This window comes from Aulonocara stuartgranti (assembly GCF_965226115.1).
Source record: "Aulonocara stuartgranti genome assembly, chromosome: 4".
NCBI lineage: Eukaryota > Metazoa > Chordata > Actinopteri > Cichliformes > Cichlidae > Aulonocara > Aulonocara stuartgranti.
The window spans coordinates 24275148-24297600 of record NC_138942.1 but is presented as its reverse complement, the minus strand read 5'-3'; the positions used below and the strand labels follow the sequence as shown (position 1 = coordinate 24297600).

Here is a 22453-nt window from a genome sequence, read left to right as displayed (position 1 = left end):
CATTAAACGTCACCACAGACAACAGACAATTAATTCTGTTTTGCAGTGTGAGTCAGTAGTGACCGGTGACTGGCTGCTCCAGCCAATGATGCGCAGCTAATCAACATCGTTGACAGGCTATGACAGCGTCCTCATGTGCCGACACCGGTGTTTTAGCTAGCAAAGCGGCGTGGCTGATGTGGATATAGTATTATAAACGATTACAGGGGTAGGCAACTCCAGGCCTCGAGAGCCGCTGTCCTGCAGGTTTTAGATGCGTCCTTGATCCAACACAGCTGATTTAAATGACTAAATTACCTCAACATTTCTTGAAGTTCTCCAGAGGCCTGGTAATGAACTGATCATTTGATTCAGGGGTGTTGATCCAGAGTGTTATCTAAAGCATGTGGGACACCACATCTCGAGGCCTGGAGTTGGCCACTCTTGGCCTGTTAGATTAAATTATCAAATGCTTCAAAACCCTTTTGAATTTTTAGCAGTTAATTTTTAACAATCAATTGGTGGTAATCCATCATCAGAAATGAGGAAAGGTGGTGTTGATGGAGACTCTGGGAAAAGCCTTCCTATACACGTCTGCCAGGGTGTTTTGGAGCCACTTGAATAAATTTAGTTTGCACTGGAGGTGGATGAGGTTTAATCTGTGGAGAGATCTGAGACGGAGTCGGAGTCTCCCCATAACATCTCCCCATCACGCCTCTATGGACCACCGGTGCGAGCTTTTGTCCTTTCTGTCTTTCTAATTTAAGCTGGAGTTGAACGTCTTTCACTCAATTAGATTTTAGATGACCTATCTCTTTTTCTTCATTGCCAGCCTTTCTGATCATCTGGTTCACTGGTCCAATGAGCTCCTGTTTTTGTCTGAATAAAGCGTCTTAGAAAGACTTTACCATATCACTGTACTGCTTTTTAAATGATTCCAGCTCCCGTGTTTTATCTAGTAAAGCTGCATCTAGATCCTTGCATCTGATACGTAGACAGTTCAGCTGTTTTTCAAGAAACTCCTTCGTTGTTCCAACAAAGGGGATGCCTTCCACACCGTCTACGTATTTCTTTTTCAAGTTGAGGAATATATCCCTAAATTCCACCTTTTCTTTTTCTCTGAAGTGACCTGCATGTGGAAATGCCTTTTCAAAGGACAAAACGCACTGGTACAATTCCTCTTGGAAGTGGCGCTTTTTCTTTTCCAGGCAATTCACTTTGTGTATACATTTTTCCCTTTGCTTTATTTTCATTAAAGTCCAGGAATGCACATTGCATTCCTGGATGCAAAATTCCAGGAATAAAGCTGAAAAGTGAAATAAACTAGAGGGACAAACATTCTGGTCCACCTAAACATTATTCCTACAGGGACTGCTTGTGACACAGAAACCCACCTCAACCTAACTGGCCTATGATAACTTCATAAATATTGCCCTTTAGTTATTTATAAGTTAATTTATTAACTTGTTTAATAGTAATAGTAAAGGAGGGGCAAGATGTCTAGGCAGGTTGGCACACCTCTTCAGTGAAGCAGGTGAAATTCTCCTATTCCCCTAATGGAGTCAAAAAAATATCCACAAAAACACTTAAAAACTATTTATATGCATCATTGTCTCTTCTAAGAAAACAAAGAGAAGCTGATTTTTACAAGTCTTACAGTATAAAAACTGCATTTAAAAAACTGTGGCCGTATGGTATGCTGATCACAGCATGCACTAAGAAAAGCTACTGGAGCTCACATTAGAAATGATTGTGTTGTGGTTCTTTTACCTATGCTGAGATAGACTATAAGATCCCTCACCTACTGAATTTCACATTAAACCCAGACTGTACTCATTTTACTTTCACCCTCTACAATCTAGGCACCAGAAAATAGTTGTTGTTTTTTTTTGTAAAATCCTTTTTCACTATGTAATGTATTCAATTGAAGCACATCCATTAGAATTAAATGTGAATATTTTTATCATCATGTACTAATAGTATTTTATTCTTATATTAAAATAACATACGAAGGTTCAGTTACCTTTGTACAAATATGATTAGTTGACTTGTGCTTTAAGGAGATTATTTTTACTTTCATACTTTGAGTACAGTTCAGAGCCTGTATTCTTTTACTTTTACAGTATGGAACGCTATCAAACATGGTTTAGTTACATATTTCAGTTCAGTTCATTTTTATTTATAAAGTGAATTGTCACAACAACAGTTGCCTCAAGGCACGTTCTATTCTATTTCTATTAATAATAAGTATACTGTCTGTCTGAACATATTTCAGTAAATATTCCTATAAAGAAGTGAGCTGTGGTTCAAGACTTTTGCAAAACACTATTTTTTATACAGTAAATTAATACAATTTATATGTTTTACATTTACCATATTGTTATTATTATTTTTTAACTAAAATAATGTTCTTGGTCAATTACAGTCAAAATCATTAAAAAAAAGGAGTGACAAGAGTGAATATTGAATTCTTTGTTCACTTGGTCAGCACAAGCGAAGAAATGCAAAGTCCATCCTGGAATGGACTTTGCTTTTCCTGGACTTTGCATACAGGAATGGACTTTGCATTCCTGTATGCAAAGTTCCAGGGATAAAACTGAAAAGTGAAATATATAGGGACAAACGTTCTGGTCCACCTAAACATTATTCCCACGGGAACTGCTTATGACATAGAAACCCACCTCAACAGTTTTCACGAAGATGTTAATAAAAGAAGAATGATGTCCCAAAACAGGAGAATGAAACTTAACTTTTCAGTTACACTGGAAAAATAAACACTCTCAGCCGTTGAGAGTTGACATACTGTTTTTTTTAAACTAAAATAACGTTCTTGGTCAATTATAGTCACAATAATTTAAAAAAGGAGTGACACGAGTAAATGTTGAATTCATTCGTATACCTGCTTTACACAGAAAACCATGTCATGAACACAATTTTTATGTTGACGTTAATACCAGAGGATGCTCGGTACTCTGCAGTTACTGATAAGCGAGACATGACTACATATTGCTGTAAAGTGATTTAACAATGGACCATATCATTTCAAAACTTGTAATAGCCTTTTATTAATCCTGCCACTATTTTTTCTTAGCATTTTTACAGTTGCTTTACCTGATTACCTAAAGAGAACCTTCAATGCTATGGAAACATTTTCTAATTATTGACTGATACATTTGAATCACATTTTTACTGCAATTTATTCTGAAATAACCGGTAACCTTCATTATCATAGATCTGAGTGATAAATGATCTATTACTGAAAAAGCTGAAAAAATATTATTTCCATTTATTATATTTTGGGCTGATAGTTTTGCCTGATGTACATTTGAGACTGAAGACCACTATATTTCACTATTCTTTGATGTGAGTGTCTTGCTTGCAGGGATATGAATACCAGTTTGCTTCATAATCAGAATCATAAGATTCTGAATTGACCTCATCTTCATCCTCCTCCTCTGTGATCAAAATTAAGCCTCCAGGCGTGTCAACTGTTTACTTCTGCTGCTCATTTTGTAAAACAGGTGAGTATATCATATGCAGCTGCAATGGGTGGCGTTGTTGTCCTTGGGAACAGAAAAGGTTCTCATCAAAGTCATACCACCTGCATTCTCACTTCATATAAGGTCAATAAGGTGTATGTGTGTTTTGTGGTGAAGTATGTCTGTCATGGCTACTGCACAGACTCAAGTGCAGACAGAGGTCTTTGCACACAAAACACAGTTTATTTACAATATGAAACACCTCAGGGCTATATATGTACAGTGAGATAAGAGGGGGTCCATGGCTCCAGGGAGAAGGGGTAATCCACACACACGCTTCCACCACAGCTCCTCCAGGAAAGGTCCGTAATCTGGACCAGGAGGGGGATATCCACACACACAGAATACAGGAGCTAGTACCACAGACGAATACACACAGGGTGATCTTTGAAGAAAAGCACCAGGATTGCACACACAGCCTGACGTACTGCGGTCTGTCTGTGAGGTAGTCAGAGATCCAAACAACCTAAACAATCCTGTTTAGTGTCTCCTGGAGCAGACAGGGCTGGGTTGTATTGAAGGCGCTGGAAAAGTCAAGAAACAGGATCCTGACCGCGCCTTTTCCCCTTTCCAGGTGTGAGTGGGCTTCATGTAGGAGGTACAGGATGGCATCCTCCACTCCAACATCCACCTTGTAGGTGAACTGTATTGGGTCCTGGGCATGTTGTACCTGTGGTTGGAGGAGGCTGAGGAAGAGCCACTGTAGAGTCTTCATAAGATGTGACGTCAGTGCCACCGGTCGGAAGTCATTCAGCTCATTGGGCCGGTTCTTTTTGGGGACTGGGACGATGCAGGATGTCTTCCAGAAGACGGGCACGCTCCCCAGTCACAGGCTGAGGTTGTAGACTCGTTGTAGCGGCTCCCCAAGTTCAGCAGCACACGCCTTTAGCATCCTAGGACACACCTTGTCTGGGCCTGCTGCCTTCCTGGGGCGAGAGGGCTCTGTAGTAAAGGTGAGGGTGGGGTGGCACTGTATGCATCTCTCAAATTAACATACAGTAGGTCAGTTGTCCTGTTGCTCCATGTGGGACAATTCACAAACTGGTGAAAGTCAGCCAGAGTAGAATCTATTCCTGAAGACTACTTAAAGAAATGAGAACAAAACTGCACAAGAGAGTTCAGACTGTGTCGAAGAATAAAGGTGGTCGTACCAAATATTGATTGTCTTTCAAACTCGTTGCCATTTTAAAACTCTGTATTGTATTTCCATGTATATTTCCACAAATCTTTACATCTACTTTTTCCTAGTAGTGTACATGAATTTATACATGAATATGATAAAAAAGTGAAGATTAATACGTTGTATGTGGTGTTAGGATACAATATATGGTTTGTTGTGTTTTTATATGCATGTTGAAATATTTTTTCTTAGCTTACTTTTTCAGAAAATAAAATTTTGTATGATTAACCAAAATGATCCAGGCATTAATGATTCTTTTACTGCAGAAATTGCTATTACGAAATTTAACCACTGATTGTATTTATGTTATACTGATATTAGTCTTCTTATTATCCATAACTTAGTTGCTTTGCGGCAACAGATTCGCTACTGAGCAGAGATCCAAGAGACAACAGGCTCCAGGTGGCCAAGCTGAGACGTGAGGGCGAAAGTCAAAGTTCATTTAGAGAATAGAAAAGAGACTCAAAAAGTGACCTAAAACTATCAAGGTAAATATGTTACAAAATGTGAGAGATTGAAAAATTTTCACTTGCTTTTCTCAAATCCACACATGGTCAAATATATAGATATATAAAAGTACGCTGCAAAAAACGATTTTTAAAAAAGTAAAAAACAACCCTTGTTTATGGACATTTTGTCTTATTCTTTGTCTAAAAAAGAAAATATAAACAAGCAAGTTACAAAGTATTGACAATATTTTGGTTGAAATTCCAGAATACAAATAAGATTATTTTTCTCATTTCAAGAGTAAGACCACTTAAACAGCTGCTTAATTTAAGAAATGTTTTTAATGACACTACTAATATTTTGTTAGCAAGTTGCACCTCAACCAGAAACTTTTGGTTGTCATCAACAAGCGTGTGACATAATTCCGGCTGAATATTTGACCGTTCTTCTTTGCAAAGCTCGTACAGTTTATTACAATTATTTGGTTTGTTGGCAAAGAACTGGGTTTTAAGCACAGTCTTGTTGTTGGTGACTAAAAGTCTCTAAATGTGGTGAAATGTGCTCAAAGGCATTTAACCAAATATCACTGGGAGTGTATCTGTGTATACTTTTCACACAGGGCCAAATATTTAGGTATATAAGCAGGAAACAGAGGCAGGCAAAAGTAAAAAGACGCCTTTATTCCAAAGATACAAAGACTTCAAAGAGCCCCCCTGCCCCAATACCCCATCCCACCTTCTTCAAATGCAACAAGAGTGTTGTCAAGCGTTTGTGTAACGTTTGTCCAGTATGTCTGATAATATATCAGACATCATCTCAAATGGCCAGACTTCTGACATTCTCTCTGATTGTAAAATATAAAATATGTGGATGTATTTGTAAGTTAAACTTGTGTTTTAACCCTGCAACTTATTCGATTTCCATGTCTGACAAGCGTCCAGAGTAAGGACAGACTGAAAAAATCCCTCTGTGGTGTTTTTGAGGGAGAGCTGATGAGAAAGAGGATTTCCACCCTGATGATACAGCAGCACAAACTCAGCAGTGTGTGAGAAAGAGGAGGAGGCAGAAGAGCCAGCGCCAGCTGAGAGATGGAGAGAGGAGACAGACTGTTCTTTCTTTGTGAAAGACTGCTTGAAAAGTTGAAAATAACTATCTGTCTGTTCTGAATCAATCTTATTAGGTAATGTTAAAATAATTTTATCATTAAATATTTTCACTTTAGGAGAAAGTGCTCAGGTAGTTACAGGTAAAAACTGTGAGTGACAGTAAAAGGTTCTATATTCAGAAACTTAATCAACACCAGAATATACCTGACAATAAATGTCAGTATTTTTTTCTTGACTTATATAAAACATGGTGTATCTTGGATTAATAGCACTACTGTATTTGTTGCATATATATTTTACAGTCCCGTGGGCTCAGCCTCAGAAGAGGAAGCAACGAAGACTAGACTGTCCCATTTAACAGCCTTGCACTTCCAGCCTTCAAAGCTCCCAGCCTATGTAGACTGAAGGCTGGGAGCTTTAAAGAATGCAGGCCCTGAACTGGGACACACCTAATATGACATTTCATCTGACGTCTGATGCTGGTTTCCTGAGACCTGACATATTTTTTTCATTCTTTGTTTTTAAAAGGTAGTGATCTGGAGTGTCATATGCCACATGATAAAATACCAAAATACAGTCTGGCTCATGTAATGTAGGCTGTGCAACACCTGTACAGTTTTAGCTATGACTTTAGCTATTCACGGATTGCTTAAGTACATAGTGTTTATCATCAATCCAAGCAAAACAAACAAAAAGAATAATTACCTCAGTTATGTCCACAGGCAGCTGATGATTCCCAAAGCAGTAAAAATGAAACTAGTAACTCCCACTACCTTACTGAGACACCCGAAGAGCTTCTGTTTTTCTACACCCACAAGCCAGAGCTTATGTTCAAACAACCACCAGGGGGGGGTTCTGTAGTGTCAGCCTTAGCTTCATTGTCAAGGTCTGTTTATCTCACATGCGCATTAGAAAGACAGATAAAGCCTCACAATCAATAACAGCTGCGTTCTGATTAAGTTAAAATAAATTATTCTCAAAATTTATTTTGTTTCTTTTATTTCTCTATATCACATTACAGCCACTGACATTTATACATGTTATTGTGAAGTCATAGTACTAAGAACCTAATAAAATTACAGTTAATTTTAAAATTGCACATGTGTACAATGTGCACAATTGCAGTACTGTGCAAAAATCTTGAGTCACGTGTCATTTTTCATGTTTTGGTTCTAAGGAGGCAGATTTTCTTTTCTTTTTTTTTCTTTTAAATCTTAGCCTTGAGCCTGTTCTCTGTGATTTCACTCTTATCAGTCCAGTCCTTCTGTAGCTGACCACCAAGTACTGTGCAAAAGTTGCATGTCTTTTTTTCTCTGGGATTCCTTAAGGTCTTTCTAAGACTTTTAATTTTTTTAGATTATTATAACACTTATAACTGACTATGAATCATTCAAGCAAAAGAAAGAAAAAAAAACACATCATGCCAGTGTTGGATTCCCTTCTGTCTCCTTCTGGCCACCTGTGCCTCAATTTTATTCCACAACCTAGACATCCACATTACTCACACTCTCATAACACATACATGTAGGGCCTTGGGGGTGGGCATATTATACGCCATCCAGAGGACAGTCTGTGTATTCAACCTCACCTCTGGCGCTGGTGCCCACCTCTCAATTTTAAATACATGTAAACATTGAGGTTTCTTGGGAAGGGCTGTGCTGACACCTGCTGCTCTCTGGCAGGAAGCACCATGCCCTCCCGTGTTTTAAATGCACTTTAGAACAGCATGCAGCAACACTACATATCAGCGGGCGGAGGAACCTGACAGGTGATCCAGGTGATTTTTTTAAGTGCACTTTCTCACTGTCCCTCTTCCCCTGTTTTTCTTTCCCTCCCTCTCTTTCTTTCCTTCTCCCTTTCCTGCCCCCCAGTCATGTCTGTCCTGTCTGTAAAAACTGAAAATAGAATAAATAAATAATAATAACAAAGGTCAGTGGCCTGTATTTGTATAGTGCTTTTACTAGTCCCTAAGGACCCCAAAGCGCTTTACACTAAATTCAGTCTTCCACCCATTCACACACTGGTGATGGCAAGCTACATTGTAGCCACAGCTGCCCTGGGGCGACAGAGGCGAGGCTGCCGGACACTGGCGCCACTGGGTCCTCTGACCACCACCAGTAGGCAACGGGTGAAGTGTCTTGCCCAAGGACACAACAACCGAGACTGTCGGAGCCGGGGCTCGAACCGGCAACCTTCCGATTACAGGACGAACTGCCAACTCTTGAGGATTGCCCCTTGAATGGACCAATATAGCAAGGCTGTGATGATCCACTTGGTAAAGTAAATCCGTTGGGCATCTTTCTTGGCCTTCAAACAATAATTCTGATGGCTAAAGAACCAGACGGGTCAGGCAACAAAAAAAGAAAAAAAAAAAAGATATTGGAACATTTGTATCGCTACATAAATAAATGAGATAAAACTCAGTACTTACTTTTAAAGTTTACTCTTCAAAAGACATGAGATTTTTTTAAGTTGACCTTTTTCCCCCAAGAAAAAAAAAAAACCTTCTTGGTGTTTGTCCGTGGTTGTCAAAAAGCTAGTTGGTTCATTAATGCCACCAACTGGCATGGAGTGTGGACCTGAATGTCAATTAAGAATTAGAGCCTATAGGATAATTAAATATAGCCTGATAACTTTTTCTTCTTGAGTTATTTCACATAAATCAATTGAATCTAGTCTATATATACCTAACTATATTTAGGTTTTGAATAAAAAAAGAAAAGAAAAATGCCAAAGATAACACACACAGCACTGAAACTCTCCTTTTTTCATTTTGTATTTTCTCATTATGGTTGAACAAATTTCCATGAAAATATTTTTGTCTAATCTATTGCTTTTGTCTTACAAATTTCTAAAATCTCTTGCTCCTTATGCAAAATATAAAGAAATGAGCAGTGGTTCAAGACATTGCATGATGCTGTTTACAGGCTATGTCTTACAATGATTACTGCAGCTTGGGCAAAGTCTAAAGGAAACACAGTTTCATAACATTTAGCGCAATTTACAGATAAAAAGCATCAATATTGTTTATTCACATTTTACAGAAGAAAATACCATCTATCTATTCCATCACAGAAACAAAGTAAAACACTGTAATCAACAATACTAAAGGAAACCTGAGTATAGCAAAGAAAAAGTACGGTGTATAAATTATAAATTATAAATTCACTTGTATTTTTAATACGTGAAATGTGCAATTCACTTGTATTTTTATTTTTTATTCCTATTTATTCTATTTATCCCCTTCGTATATTTTATTTATATTTGTCTCTGTATTTATATATGTGTGTGTATGTGTGTGTGTGTGTGTATATATATATATATAATATTCTGTAACTGTAACTTCTGTCGGTGCTGTGCTTTTTGGAAATCGAATTTCCCAGAGGAACCCACCCGAGGGATTAATAAAGTTCTATCTTATCTTATCTTAAATGCAGCACACTTGACTTTGCAGCTTTTCTCAAAAGCAACATTCCACCCAAGAAACCTCCAGATAATGTGTGTCAGTTTGTGGATGTAAACACAGCGATCGTTTAATTTATTCTCTGCAATGTCAGCTTTACAGAAGCATTAATCCTCATTTTTTAAGTTCTTTTATTTTCAAAGCATAATAGTATTCTTTTAATTTTAAAACCTTTAGTTCCATTTTTACTTTTTCCCTCTTCAGTTGATCAAGATCCAAACCAGAGCTGGCTGAGGGCCCAGGTGATGGGGCCTCTGACATGTCCGCACTGCGAGTAAAAAAATGCTTGTTTATGGAATTTTTTTTTCATATTTTTTGTCTTGAAAGAAAACATATTCTTAACAAGCAAGTTTTGCACAAGAAAATTAAGCTAATTCTAGGAAAATATGTCTTTTTCTTAATAAAATATTTCAGCTCATCTTGAGCTTTATTTACCAGTTACAGGCTACACTGCAAAAACAGCTCTACTTAAAATAAGCCAGATTTTCTTAAATCTGACAAAATTGTCTTGTTTTGAGAAAAAAAATCTGCCAATGGCGTAAGTTAAAGTTGTTTGGCTAAGGTCATTAAAACTAGAAAATTAATCTAACCTTACCCAATTCTGATCGTGGTTCTGATTCTTGAAATAAGAAAAATAATCGTTCTTATTCTGGAAGAATAACATTATCTTTCTTATTTCAAGAGTATGGAAAGGCCTGTAATGGCCTGTAATAAATTAAACACAATTAAACACTAAAGTAAGGAAATAATTTCTGAAAACAGCTTGTTGAAGAAAGCATAATACTCATTATAGGTAAAGTTTTTTTTAATAAGGATGTCTTAATAAGGGTGTCAGGGTGTCTTTCCTTGAAATAAGTCACATTTTCTTAAATTAATCCTAAATTTTAGACAGTTTTGTCTAATTAAAATGTATAAATCAGTTAGATGCATGATAGATAGAAAATGTCTTCAATCTTCAAACATCTGAAACAAGCCCTATAAACTGCAATAGCCAACAGCTTGGCTAAAGCACCAGTATGACGCACACTGCTCTCTTTTTCTTTCTACATCTATCAGTTGAACAAAGGAAGACACGTGATTAAGGATTCTAGCCAAGCAACTTTTACTGACCCTATTGGCAGATTTTTTTCTCAAAACAAGACAGTTTTGTCACATTTAGGAATATTGGGCTTATTTCAAGAAGAGCTGTTTTTGCAGAAATAAATGCGGTTAAAAAAAACTTTTAATACTGTGAATAAATGATAAATCGTTGCCTAAATGATATGACAGCTACATCTTACCTCATCTGTGGTCTCATGGATTGTACTTCAGTTACACTGTGGCCAGAGAAGTGCACCTCTGTATGTTGATGGTCATCTGACACAGCCCGGGGTTCAGAAAACATATTGGAAAAAAAAAGAAAAAAAAAGAAACACACACACAGGTTTTTTTGCTTCTCTTGCTTTTTGATTACTGTGTTTGAGGCCACCACTGACATCAGATCCTGAATTTACAATTTCTCTTTCATTTTCAGGCCCTGCCATCTCTTCATTTCCATCATCATTTGTGTACACACACACACACACACACACACACACACACACACACACACACACACACGCACGCACACACGCACGTCTGGTTTGCTATCGTCATGGGGACATCCCATTGCCATAAGGCTTTCCCTAGCTGCTTACTCTAACAATCAAAAATGAATGCCTAACCCTAAACCTAACCACAACCCAATTGTAACCCTGACACTAAAACCACATTTTGAGTGTGAGGCCTTCAACCCTGTGGGGACCAGGATTTTAGTCCCCACCAGCATAGTAAATTTCAGATTTACAGATTTCCAATTTTCAAATGGGATTTTTACTTTCTCCACTACAAAAAATTGATAAATTCATAGGCACAAAACAACAACAACAACAAAACACAAATGCAGAATTTTTAGTGTTTGAAGAACTCACTGAGTTTCTCTTCAGGTTCTTGCTTAACATTCAGCTGTTTGATTGCTGTGTTTTTTGCCACATTTTTGGAATTCCCACTGACTTCAGATGTTGGCATGTCAGGATGATGTGTAGTCTTCTGTTTCAAAGACAACCAAGAATATATTAGTATCCTTTTTTATTATTTCTTTTGAAAGGTAAGTTTGGACAGAGAAAAACAAAACAGGAAAATAATATGCAGTTTTATTATGAAAATCATTTTGAGCAAGATTCAGTTTAATCCAATTTTACATATATAGCACCAAACTATGAAAACAGTCGGCTCAATGTGCTTTATATTGTACAGACCCTACAATAATACACAGAAAACACCAACAATTAGACAATCCCATATGAGCAAGTGATTTAATGACAGGAGTGTTTTAATTATCTTTATTTTGAATGGTAAGTTTTTAATAAAATACAGTCTTACCTCAGGAAGGCTATTAACGACACCCTTTACTTCTTTGATATTCACTGCAGGTTTCCCAGGTGTTGAAATTGTGCTGGTTGTTGTCTTCTCTGAAAGAAGAAAAGTGATTAAAACATGAGCATGTGCACTTTGGGATTATTAGAATTAGATTCATGTTGATGTTCAGTCTGATCTTCAGCAGGTCATCTTGTCCATGTCTCCATGTCTGTATTGAGTTGCTGTATTGAATTGGCTGATTAGATATTTTAATTAATGAGCAGTTGGACGGGTATACCAAAAAAGTTTTTTAAAAAACATGGCTGGATAATATCTTTTGAAAAGTACAACTATTCATTACAGAACACACCTGATCTGTTTTGAATACAAAGACATGGGGAAATAATATTTATTCAAAAAGCAAACAAAACTACTATAATAGTTAGCTGGGCGTACATAATAATAATAATAATAATAATAATAATAATAATAATAATAGATTGCATTTATATACCACTTTTAGGGGCCCTCAAAGCGCTTTACAATTCCACTAATCAGTCACTCTCACATTCACACACTGGTGGAGGCAAGCTACAGTTGTAGCCACAGCTGCCTTGGGGCAGACTGACAGAAGTGAGGCTGCCATATCGCACTATCAGCCCCTCTAGTCATCACCAGTAGGCGGTAGGTGAAGTGTCTTGCCCAAGGACACAACGACCAAGACTGTCTGATTACAAGACGAACTGCCAACTCTTGAGCCACGAATGCCCCAAATGTACTAAAATATTTGTAAATGCTGACATAAAGTAAGAAAAGCTCTTAAAGGACAACCTTGAAACTTGGTAGAAAATAGACTGAAACTGTTTTTGTTCTACGTCAACAAAAAATACACAAAATAGAAGCTCAACACAATATTCAAGTGCTTTTAGTGTTTGAACAACTCACTCAGTTTCTCTTCAGGTTCTTTCTTAACATTCAGCTGTTTGATTGCTGTGTTTTGTGCCACATCTCTGTTATTTCCACTGACTTCAGATCTTGGCATGTCAGGATGATGTGTAGTCTTCTGTTTTAAAAACAAAGAAGAATATTTTAGTATTTATTGTGAATAATTGGACTGTATTGGGTAAAAGCTTACATTTGTAATTTGCTTTGTATGTCATGCTGAACCATAGTATTTGCCACATTTCTAGCTTGATGACGGTGCTGGTGTAGAGTAATCTCAGATCAGTGACATATTCAAAACATCCAGCAATGTAAAGCACAGTGAATCATTTAAATAAAATAATTTATCTTGCCTCAGAAGGGATGTTAACAATACCCTTTACTTCTTTCATCTGTAATGCATGTTTTCCAGGTGTTGGAATTGCACTTGTTACTCTGTCTGAAAAAAGAGGAAGAGTTATTTTCATACACAAACAAGGTCTTTGTTATCCAAACATACCAATAGGAAATATATTGGAAATGTCACCTATGATACCATTGCTGCCAGTATGGTTAGAGGCAACAGCAGGCACAGTCTCTTCCTCATCATTATCACTTTCTTCATCCTCATCTTCCTCAGTGCTAGGCTCATAATCACAAACAACATCTTCATCCATATGCTCATCTTCTTGTTCTTCATCTTCATCTTGATCTTTAACACGATCTTCCTTGTGTTCTTATACAAAAGGGATATAAATGTTTAAAATATTACCATGTACACTGAGATTTTCATAACTAGTTCTGAGCTAATGCATACTCCTTTTTCTGAACTTCCTTGGTATATTTTTAAAGGTTTTAAAACAACTGATTAAAAATAATACTACAATGTTTGCATGCTTTTGATTAATATTTTTCAAAGTTCTCTGGTTTTGGGGTATGATAGAAGGAACAGCAGACAATAGAAGAGCAAAGAAAATAGATTGCAACCGGATTTCTACTACTTCTACAAAAAATGCACAAAATAGAAGTTCAACATTCAAGTGCTTTTAGTGTTTGAACAACTCACTCAGTTCCTCTTGGGGTTCTTTCTTAACATTCAGCTGTTTGATTGCTGTGTTTGTTGCCACATCTCTGTTATTTCCACTGACTTCAGATCTTGTCGTGTCAGGATGATGTCTAGTCTTCTGGTGCAAAGATAGTCAATTATATATTAGTACCCTTATTTATAATTTCTTTTGAATGGTAAGTTTGGATGGAGTAAAAGTAGATCAGGAAAATAATATGCAGTTTTATTATGAAAATCATTTTGAGCAAAATTCAATTTAATCAATTTCTATTCATATAGCAACAAACCATAAAAACATTCACCTCAAGTTGGACAGTTTTATTTTGAAAGCAATTTTAAACAAGATCCGTTTGAAACACATGTTCAAGTGTGAGGCATTGGTTGAAAATAAATTAGAAATGTCTTTAACACACAATGGAACACTGTCAGTCATGGATTGGCCGCCCCACAGCTTTGACCTCAACATTAGTGAAGCAGTGTGGGATCATCTTGTCAGAGAACAGAACAGAAGGCAGCCAACATCCAAAGAAGAGCTTTGAATGTCCTTCAAAAAGCCTGGAGAACTATTCCTGCTTCTCTCCACCCCAGGGAAAAAGGTAACACTACCTGGGTGTGGGCGCAGTTTCCCCCTCCAGGGGCAAGGGTACCTAGATCTGGGGCTTAGAGTACGCTTGGGGAGTGTGATTGTGTGTACAGTGTCTATTTATGTCTGTCTCCACGTTGGGTGAGTGCTGAGTAATTGCATATGAGAGCATGAGGGTGGGAATGGATGTTTGTATCTGTGTGTGCCTGTTTGTTTGTGTCTATATGTCAGGTTGGGTATCAGACGCCACCTCTCTAGGGACATCTCAGGCCAGTGGCAGATGCCCTCAGACATCGGTGCATTGGTGCTTCATTGAGTCCGGGGATGGGCGTCCAGGTATGCACCGGCTCACTCCTGGTGGCTGCTTGTCGAGGCCTGGAGCCTGGGGCTCACTCGGGCCTCTTCAGGGGTGAGGTGCCCTCGGCCTCTCAGCCTGGGGCTCAGTCGATCTGGCACAGCTGGCTGCCGGCGGAGCTCACGGGCACGTCACTGCAACCCCCCCGGTTTCTGCTCCACAGCTGCTGAGTGACCCCTCATCTGGGGCTCTCCTCAGCTCTTTCTGGGATAGTGGCGCAGCTGCCCCTCTGTTGGTCTTCTTTGGTCTCTTGTGCTCTGAGGGCCTCTGAATGTCTGGAGCCTTTATCTCCTCCATACCTGCTTCATGCCCAGGAGGACGGGGCTGTGGCTCCCCCACACCCTCTAGCAGATCATTACATGAAGGAACCTGTTACATACAAGCGTGCTCATGCTCACAGGTGTACACACGGGTGCTCACACACACACACACACAAACTACACCCTTTTTGGCTCCTACCCCAAAGCACACTGTGTGCTGTCGATCCTACATGCTGCACAATAACAATATTTAGTATTTACTGTTATATTCACATAGATCATCGCGATGATGTTGTTTATTATATTGCACTTTTTTTTGCTTGTTTTCTCTTTTTTCTTTCTCAACAGGTGATCCAGGTGATTGATATGTATTTTTTGTCTGCTTATTTTGTTGGTTTTTGTTTTTTGCTCTTTATCTCCTTCCCTCTTCCCCGCTGTTTTTCTTTCCCTCTTTCTTTCTCCCCTTTCTTTTCCCCAGTCAAGTCTGTCCCATATTTAGCAAGTGAAAATACAATAAAATAAACAATAAAAGCAAAGGTGAATCAAATAGACCAATACGGCAAGGCTGGGATGGTCCATTTGGTAAACTAAATCCATTGGGCATCTTTCTTCGCCTTTAGACAATAATTCTGATGGCAGAAGAACCAAACGGGACAGGCAAAAAAAAAAGAAAAAAAAAAGACAATGCTGGATTAAAAGATAAAAGTAATTTTGAATCAGCTGTATTTTCATGAGGGTGGAAACTACCAGCACTGTAAAGTGCTGTAAAATATTTTGAAGAAACTTCCTCCATCTTACCTCAGGAAGGCTATTAACGATACCATAAGCTTCTTTAATCTTCAGGGCAAGTTTCCCAGGTATTGAAATTGTGCTTGTTGTTGTCTTCTCTGAAAAAAAGAAAAGTAATTAAAATATGAGCATGTGCACTTTGGGATTATTAGAATTAGTTTGATGTTCAGTCTGATCTTCAGCAGATCATCTTGTCCATGTCTCCATGTCTTCATTGAGTTGCTCTCATGTGATTGGCTGGTTAGATTTTTTCATCAATGAGCAACTGGACAGCTGTTGTCCTACTGGGAGACTTCAATGCTCACGTGGGCATCGACAGAGAGACCTGGAGGGGCGTGACTGAGGAACGGCCTCCTGGATCTGAACCCGAGCAGCTGACAGGTACCGACAGGCCAAGTGGAATGCGGTGCAGGCAGTAGCTGAAGCAAAAACTTGAGTCTGGGAGGAGTTCGGAGAGGCCATGGAAAAAGACTTTCAGACCGCCTCGAACAGATTCTGGCAAACTGTCAGGTCACTTAGGGGGGGAAAGTGGTGCTCTACCCACACTGTGTATAGTGCAGGTGGAGCACTGCTGACTTCGACTGTGAAAATTGTCGGGCGGTGGAAGGAATACTTCGAGGACCTCCTCGAAGTTGCCAATGTCCGGGGGCGAGGTCACTGAGGACGTTAAAAAGCTCCTTGGTGGCAGAGCCCCTAGGGTGGTCGAGGTCTGCCATGCGTTCCTGAAGGCTCTGGATGTTGTAGATGACACGCCTCTACAATTTTGCGTGAAGATCAGGGGCAGTACCCCTGGACTGGCAGACCGGGTTGGTTCCCATCTTTAAGAAAGGGAACTGGAAAGTGTGCTCCAACTATAGGGGGATCACAGTCCTCAGCCTACCTGGGAAGCTCTCTGCCATGGTGCTGGAAGGAGAGTCTGTCCTTTAGTCTAACCTTGGATACAGGAGGAACAATGCTATTTTTGTTCTGGTTGTGGAACACTGGATCCGCTCTTTATCCTCTCAAGGATACTTGAGGGTGCATGGGAGTTTGCCCAACCAGTCTACATGTGTTTTATGGACTTGGAGAAGGCATTCGGCCATATTCCTCTGTGTAACCTGTGGGGGTACTCCGGGAATATGGGGTGTCTGGCCCATTGCTACCCGCCATTCAATCCTGATACAACAGTTGCAAGAGGTTTGTCCGCATAGCCGGTAATAAGTTGGACTCGTTCCTGTGGGTGATGTCACTGATTCTGTTTGTAATTTTTATGGACAGAATTTCTAGGCACAGCCAAGTAGCAGAAGGCTACGAAAGAGGGTCTAAGAGTAGAGCAGGAAAGGAGCCAGCTGAGGTGGTTCATGCGTCTGACAAAGATGCCTCCTAGACGGGTGAGGTGTTCCGGCCATGTTCCACCAGGAGGAGGCCCCAGGGCAGACCCAGGACACATTGGAGAGATTATATCTCTTGGCTGGCCTGGGAAAGCCTTGGTGTTCTCTCAGACAAGCTGGAGGAGGTGACAGGGGAGAGGAAGGTCTGGGTTTCTCTGCTTGGGCTGCTTCCCCCGTGACCTGGCCCCGGATAAGTGGAAGAAGATGGATGGATGGATGGATGGGACAGGTGTACCAAATAAAATGGCTGTTTAGTGTCTTTTGGAAAGTAAATAATACTTATTCAAACTGCAAACAAAACTACTATAGTAGTTATCTGTGTGGACACATGTGCTAAAACATTTGTAAATGTAAAAATGTAAATCAAGTGCTTTTAGTGTTTGAATAACTCACTCAGTTTCTCTTCAGGTTGTTTCTTAACATTCAGCTGTTTGATTGCTGTGTTTTGTGCCACATCTCTGTTATTTCCAATGACTTGAGATCTTGGCATGTCAGGATGATGTGTACTCTTCTGTTTTAAAAACAATGAAGAATATTTTAGTATTTATTATGAATAATTGGACTGGATGGGGTAAACCATACATTTGTAATTTTGTATGTCATGCTGAACCATAGTATTTGCCACATTTCTAGCTTAATGACGGTGCTGGTGTAGAGTAATCTCAGATCAGTGACATATTCAAAACTTCCAGCAATGTAAAGCACAGTGAATCATTTAAATAAAATAATCTGTCTTGCCTCAGGAGGGATGTTAACAATACCCTTTACTTCTTTCATCATAGGTGTTACACTCGCTGAAAAAAGAGGAAGAGTTATTTTCATACACAAACAAGGTCTTTGTTATCCAAACATACCAATAGGAAATATATTGGAAATGTCACCTTTGATACCACTGCTGCCAGTATGGTTAGAGGCAACAGCAGGCACAGTCTCATCTTTATCATTATCATCTTCTTCATCCTCATCTTCCTCAGTGCTAGGCTCATCGTTACCGACATCAACTGCATCCATATCCTCATCTTCCTCTTCTCCATCGTCATCTATATCTTTAACATGATCTTCCTCACTCTCTTCTTCAGAAGAAGAGATAGAAATCTGTGTAGCTTCTTTATCTTCCCATTTATCTGCCCATACATCATCTTCATCCATATCCTCATCATCCTCTTCTCCATCCTCATTTTCTGTCGTGTCCGGGGTGGCGGACGTGTGGAGTTGAAGATGGGACCCAAAATGCAGCAGCTCTGATGCAGGTGAGTATTTATTGAACAGGACTAGATACAGAAGTGGCAGGTGAACATTAAACTGGAAAACCTAAACTGGGCAAAACTAACAAAACAAACCAGAACGAAGATGCAGGGAGGTATGGGGAAATACACAGAGAGACGGACGGCGAGACGCAGGAAGACCGAGGGGAACAACACAGACAAACCAGCAACTAACAGAGGCAGACACGAGGTTTAAATATACAGAAGGATAACGAGGGAATGAGACACAAAAGGAGGGCACAGCTGGGAGTAATCTGACCTGACAAGACAGGGGAAAAGTAACCTGAACACACTGAGATCAGACACGGACCTTCAAAGTAAAACAGGAAACACATACATGTAATGACATAACACACCAACTTAACACAGACTGGGGGACACAGAACATAGGAACATGAACCATGAAACAGAAGAGTACCACCCAAGGTACCCAAAACCACAGAATAATAATGAACTAAAACATAAACACGGAGTCACAGACTCCGGACCATGACATCTTCATTATGAACTTCCTTGTAATATTCTTTCAAGAAATAGAAATGTTTAAAATATAACAACGTAAACTGAGATTTTTGTAACTTTTTCTCAGTTTCAATTCAATTTTCACACAAGTGCCGTATTGCGGGATTACAACAATAGAAGAACAAAAAAAATACAGTTATCATTACGGAATAGTTAAAGGTAAGTGGCGTGGCACAAACTTGATACGGGTAGAAGTTAAAATCTAATTTGTTTCGAAGGCTAGCTTAAACAGGTGGATTTTTAAACGTGTCTTGAAATATTGAATGAATTCCGATGGACGGACATCAATCGCCAGGCTATTCCAAAGTTTAGGTGGAGCAATAGCAAAAGCACAATGCTCCCTAGTCTTTCATCTGGACATTGGTTGCACTAAGAGCCACTGATTAGAGGATCTAAGTGCTCTCTTGGGGGTATATAGGTCAAGGAGGTCGATTAAGTAGCTGGGCGCCAAGTTATTTAAAATTTAAAAGTGTACAAAAGGATTTCAAAAACAATACGGTATTTGCCAGTGAAGGTTGGCTTAGACAGGTGTAATATGATCAGGTTTTCTGGTGCCGCTTAAAAAACGTGCTGCAGCATTTTGGACAAGTTGCAGGCGTTGGATGAGGGAAAGTTGGAGGCCGAGATAAAGAGAATTGCAACTCTTTTTTTCTCAACTTCTGTAGGGTATTTGTCAAAATTACTGAAGTTTTGAAAGAGCTTATTAAAAATATTACAATAATGTTTGCATGCTTTTGGTTCATATTCTCAAACATTCTCTGGTTTTGAGGCACAGATAGAAGAAAGAGCAGACAAACCTGTTAAGAGGTCCTGGGACTCAAGGTCTGATGATTGTCGTTTTCTTTTTTTTTGTCTATATCCTGTAGTGGTTAGGTAACCTCTCTGTGATAAGTTAATTCAACAGTTTATTTAGTGAAATCAGATTTTTGTAGATTCACAGAAATGCAAAAAAAAAAAAAAGTACCTTGAACCAATAGTGCAGAGGAGCTTTCTTGTGGGAAATAGATGACTTCCATTTTCTACATGAATCTTTTCCTGCAAGCTTCTCAAACTCAGGTGGACTGTAAAAGGAGCCTTCAAACTCAATACAATCCTTACCTATAGTTATAAAGAAAAACGTAATCGTTTTCATGAAAAATTATTTATTTATTTATTTATTTATTTATTTATTTATTTATTTATATATTTCACTGTATGTACAAAAATAGAAAAGGAAAGACTGGTAAGAAAGGTAAGACTGTACTTACCTTTTCTCAACTTCTCTACATCCATCCAACCCTTTTTGTCTCCACATTTTACACGCCAGAGGTCTATTTTTTGCAACACCAAAAAAAAAGGAAGAAGTAATTTCTCATTTAAAAAAATAATGTAAATGTATTTTCATGGTCAATTTACAATGTACTAATAATTTGCAATTGTAGAGGTTGTATAAAGAGAGATGCCAGTTGTGGGAGTATTTCCTACTTTCATTGTAATAGTTGTGATAATGCAAATATTTATAATTCAATTCAGTTTTATTTATATAGCACCAAATCACAACAACAGGTACAGACCCTGCAATAATACAGAGAAAACCCCAAAAATCAGATAACCCCTTATGAGCAAGCACTTTGGTGACAGTGGCAAAGAAAAACAAGAAGACCCGGGCAGAACCAGGCACAGAGAGGGTCAGCCATTCTGCCATATCTGCCAAAATCATGCAATCACGGAAGATAATTTTAATGTAATTATGCATGTCTTTATCTGAAGGAACAAAAGAAAGGCAGTTTCATTTAGGCATATATATCATATATATGCATTTAACAACTAGGAGGACAATAGAGAATAGGAAGTACCCTCAAAACTGCCATGTCTCATTATAGCCTGCAACATCAACAGCTTCAGAAAAATTCTACTGCGTACACAGAAATATATTTTAAATAAATAGATCTTCAGGGTAAAATGACCCGAAGGACTTACTCTTGTCATCTTTCTCATCCGTGACTCTCTTTCTTTTCTTCAGGCTAGTTCTTCCTTCTTCCATTTTGTAATTTTAATCTATCAACACAGATAAATAAAAAAGTTTTTTTTTTTTCAAATATATGCACCACACTATATGTGGCACTTTTTATATGAGATAAATCTTGCATTTTCTATTAGCTTTTAACATTTTAATCTAATTGTAAGTAATTCTGTTGTTCCTCTGTGGGTGACAGGAAGGAAGGAAAAGCAATGAGACTGAAAACATCTGAATACAAAGATGAAGACTCTTACCACGTACTTTTACCCATATTATCCATATAGCTTAGCCGTTTAGACTTAACTGCTATCACTATCCAAATCAACAAATCTACTGTATACACAAATGCCCCTTATATAGATATGTGTGTGTGCATGTATATGTATAAACAAAGTTACATTCTGTAATTACAGTAACACTAAGGTCTATAACATCAGAAACCACAGGAGAGCAAATAGACAGCACATCTTTGCACAAGTTCTAGCAATCATACATCCGTTATCCATGTATAAAAACACTATATATTACTTAAAAAAAAAAAAAAGAACAGAGAGGCGAAACACCAGAATAGGGACTTACCTGTGTCGCCGACTAGATAGCAGATGATGTTCCAGAACAGGAAAATGAAACTTAACTTTTCAGTTACACTGGAAAAAATAAACACGCCCAGTCGTTAAGGTGTGTACATTGACTTCCGGTAAAGACGGCAAGTTTTACAGGTAAGACGATTTAAACTGACATTTACAGTCGCTATTTATATATGGAGAGAAACCTAAAAAAGGGCAAGTGCACGTACGGTATGATTTACAAATGTGTATAATATGTATAATTTTGAGACAAACTTCACACTGCCAGCTTCGCCGAGATCCGCAAACTTGAGCTGTGTTCATGTCCTAGTGTAAAACTGGGACATTTGAGGTTCCTCCGTATACCTGCATTTTGTTTATTTATTTATTCAAATAAAGTGGTCGTCCCTTTTTCTAAATACAGCAGAAAATATAATTTACCAATTACAGACAGTACACAGTTGCCTATATAATAATCTGCTGCTGCATGCTGGACGATCTTCCGCTGGGAAAAGTCAGTCAATGCGCGGTTGCAGAACACAATGGATGCACATCACTGTGGATCATCCTCTGGAGCAAACATATGCTAACTAATCTCTTTATATTTCTGAATATAAATATAATCCAGGTAACGTGGAATAACACTGATGTTAATTGACCTTTCTCT

General features: G+C 38.5%; 1 protein-coding gene across 7 annotated transcripts; it reads right to left on the bottom strand.

Annotated features, from left to right (window-relative positions):
• Positions 1-9011: 9011 nt before the first annotated feature.
• LOC309704569 (uncharacterized protein) lies at positions 9012-21867 on the bottom strand. 7 transcript variants are annotated; one of them, XM_082529798.1, is made up of 17 exons: positions 21800-21867; positions 21181-21258; positions 20469-20531; positions 20186-20319; positions 20019-20103; positions 18316-18705; positions 18173-18228; positions 17828-17945; positions 16074-16162; positions 14078-14195; positions 13559-13747; positions 13386-13471; positions 13036-13153; positions 12115-12203; positions 11664-11781; positions 10995-11070; positions 9012-9982 (listed from the first exon to the last, which is right to left on the bottom strand). In XM_082529798.1, exons 2-17 carry the CDS (start codon positions 21242-21244, stop codon positions 9829-9831), a joined length of 1947 nt encoding a protein of 648 aa, XP_082385924.1. In that variant the 5' UTR covers positions 21245-21258; positions 21800-21867; the 3' UTR covers positions 9012-9828. The 7 variants fall into 7 exon arrangements, with proteins under 7 accessions (XP_082385924.1, XP_082385928.1, XP_082385926.1 ...); XM_082529802.1 differs by having other exon boundaries at positions 13416-13471; XM_082529800.1 differs by having other exon boundaries at positions 13568-13747.
• Between the last annotated feature and the right edge of the window lie 586 nt (positions 21868-22453).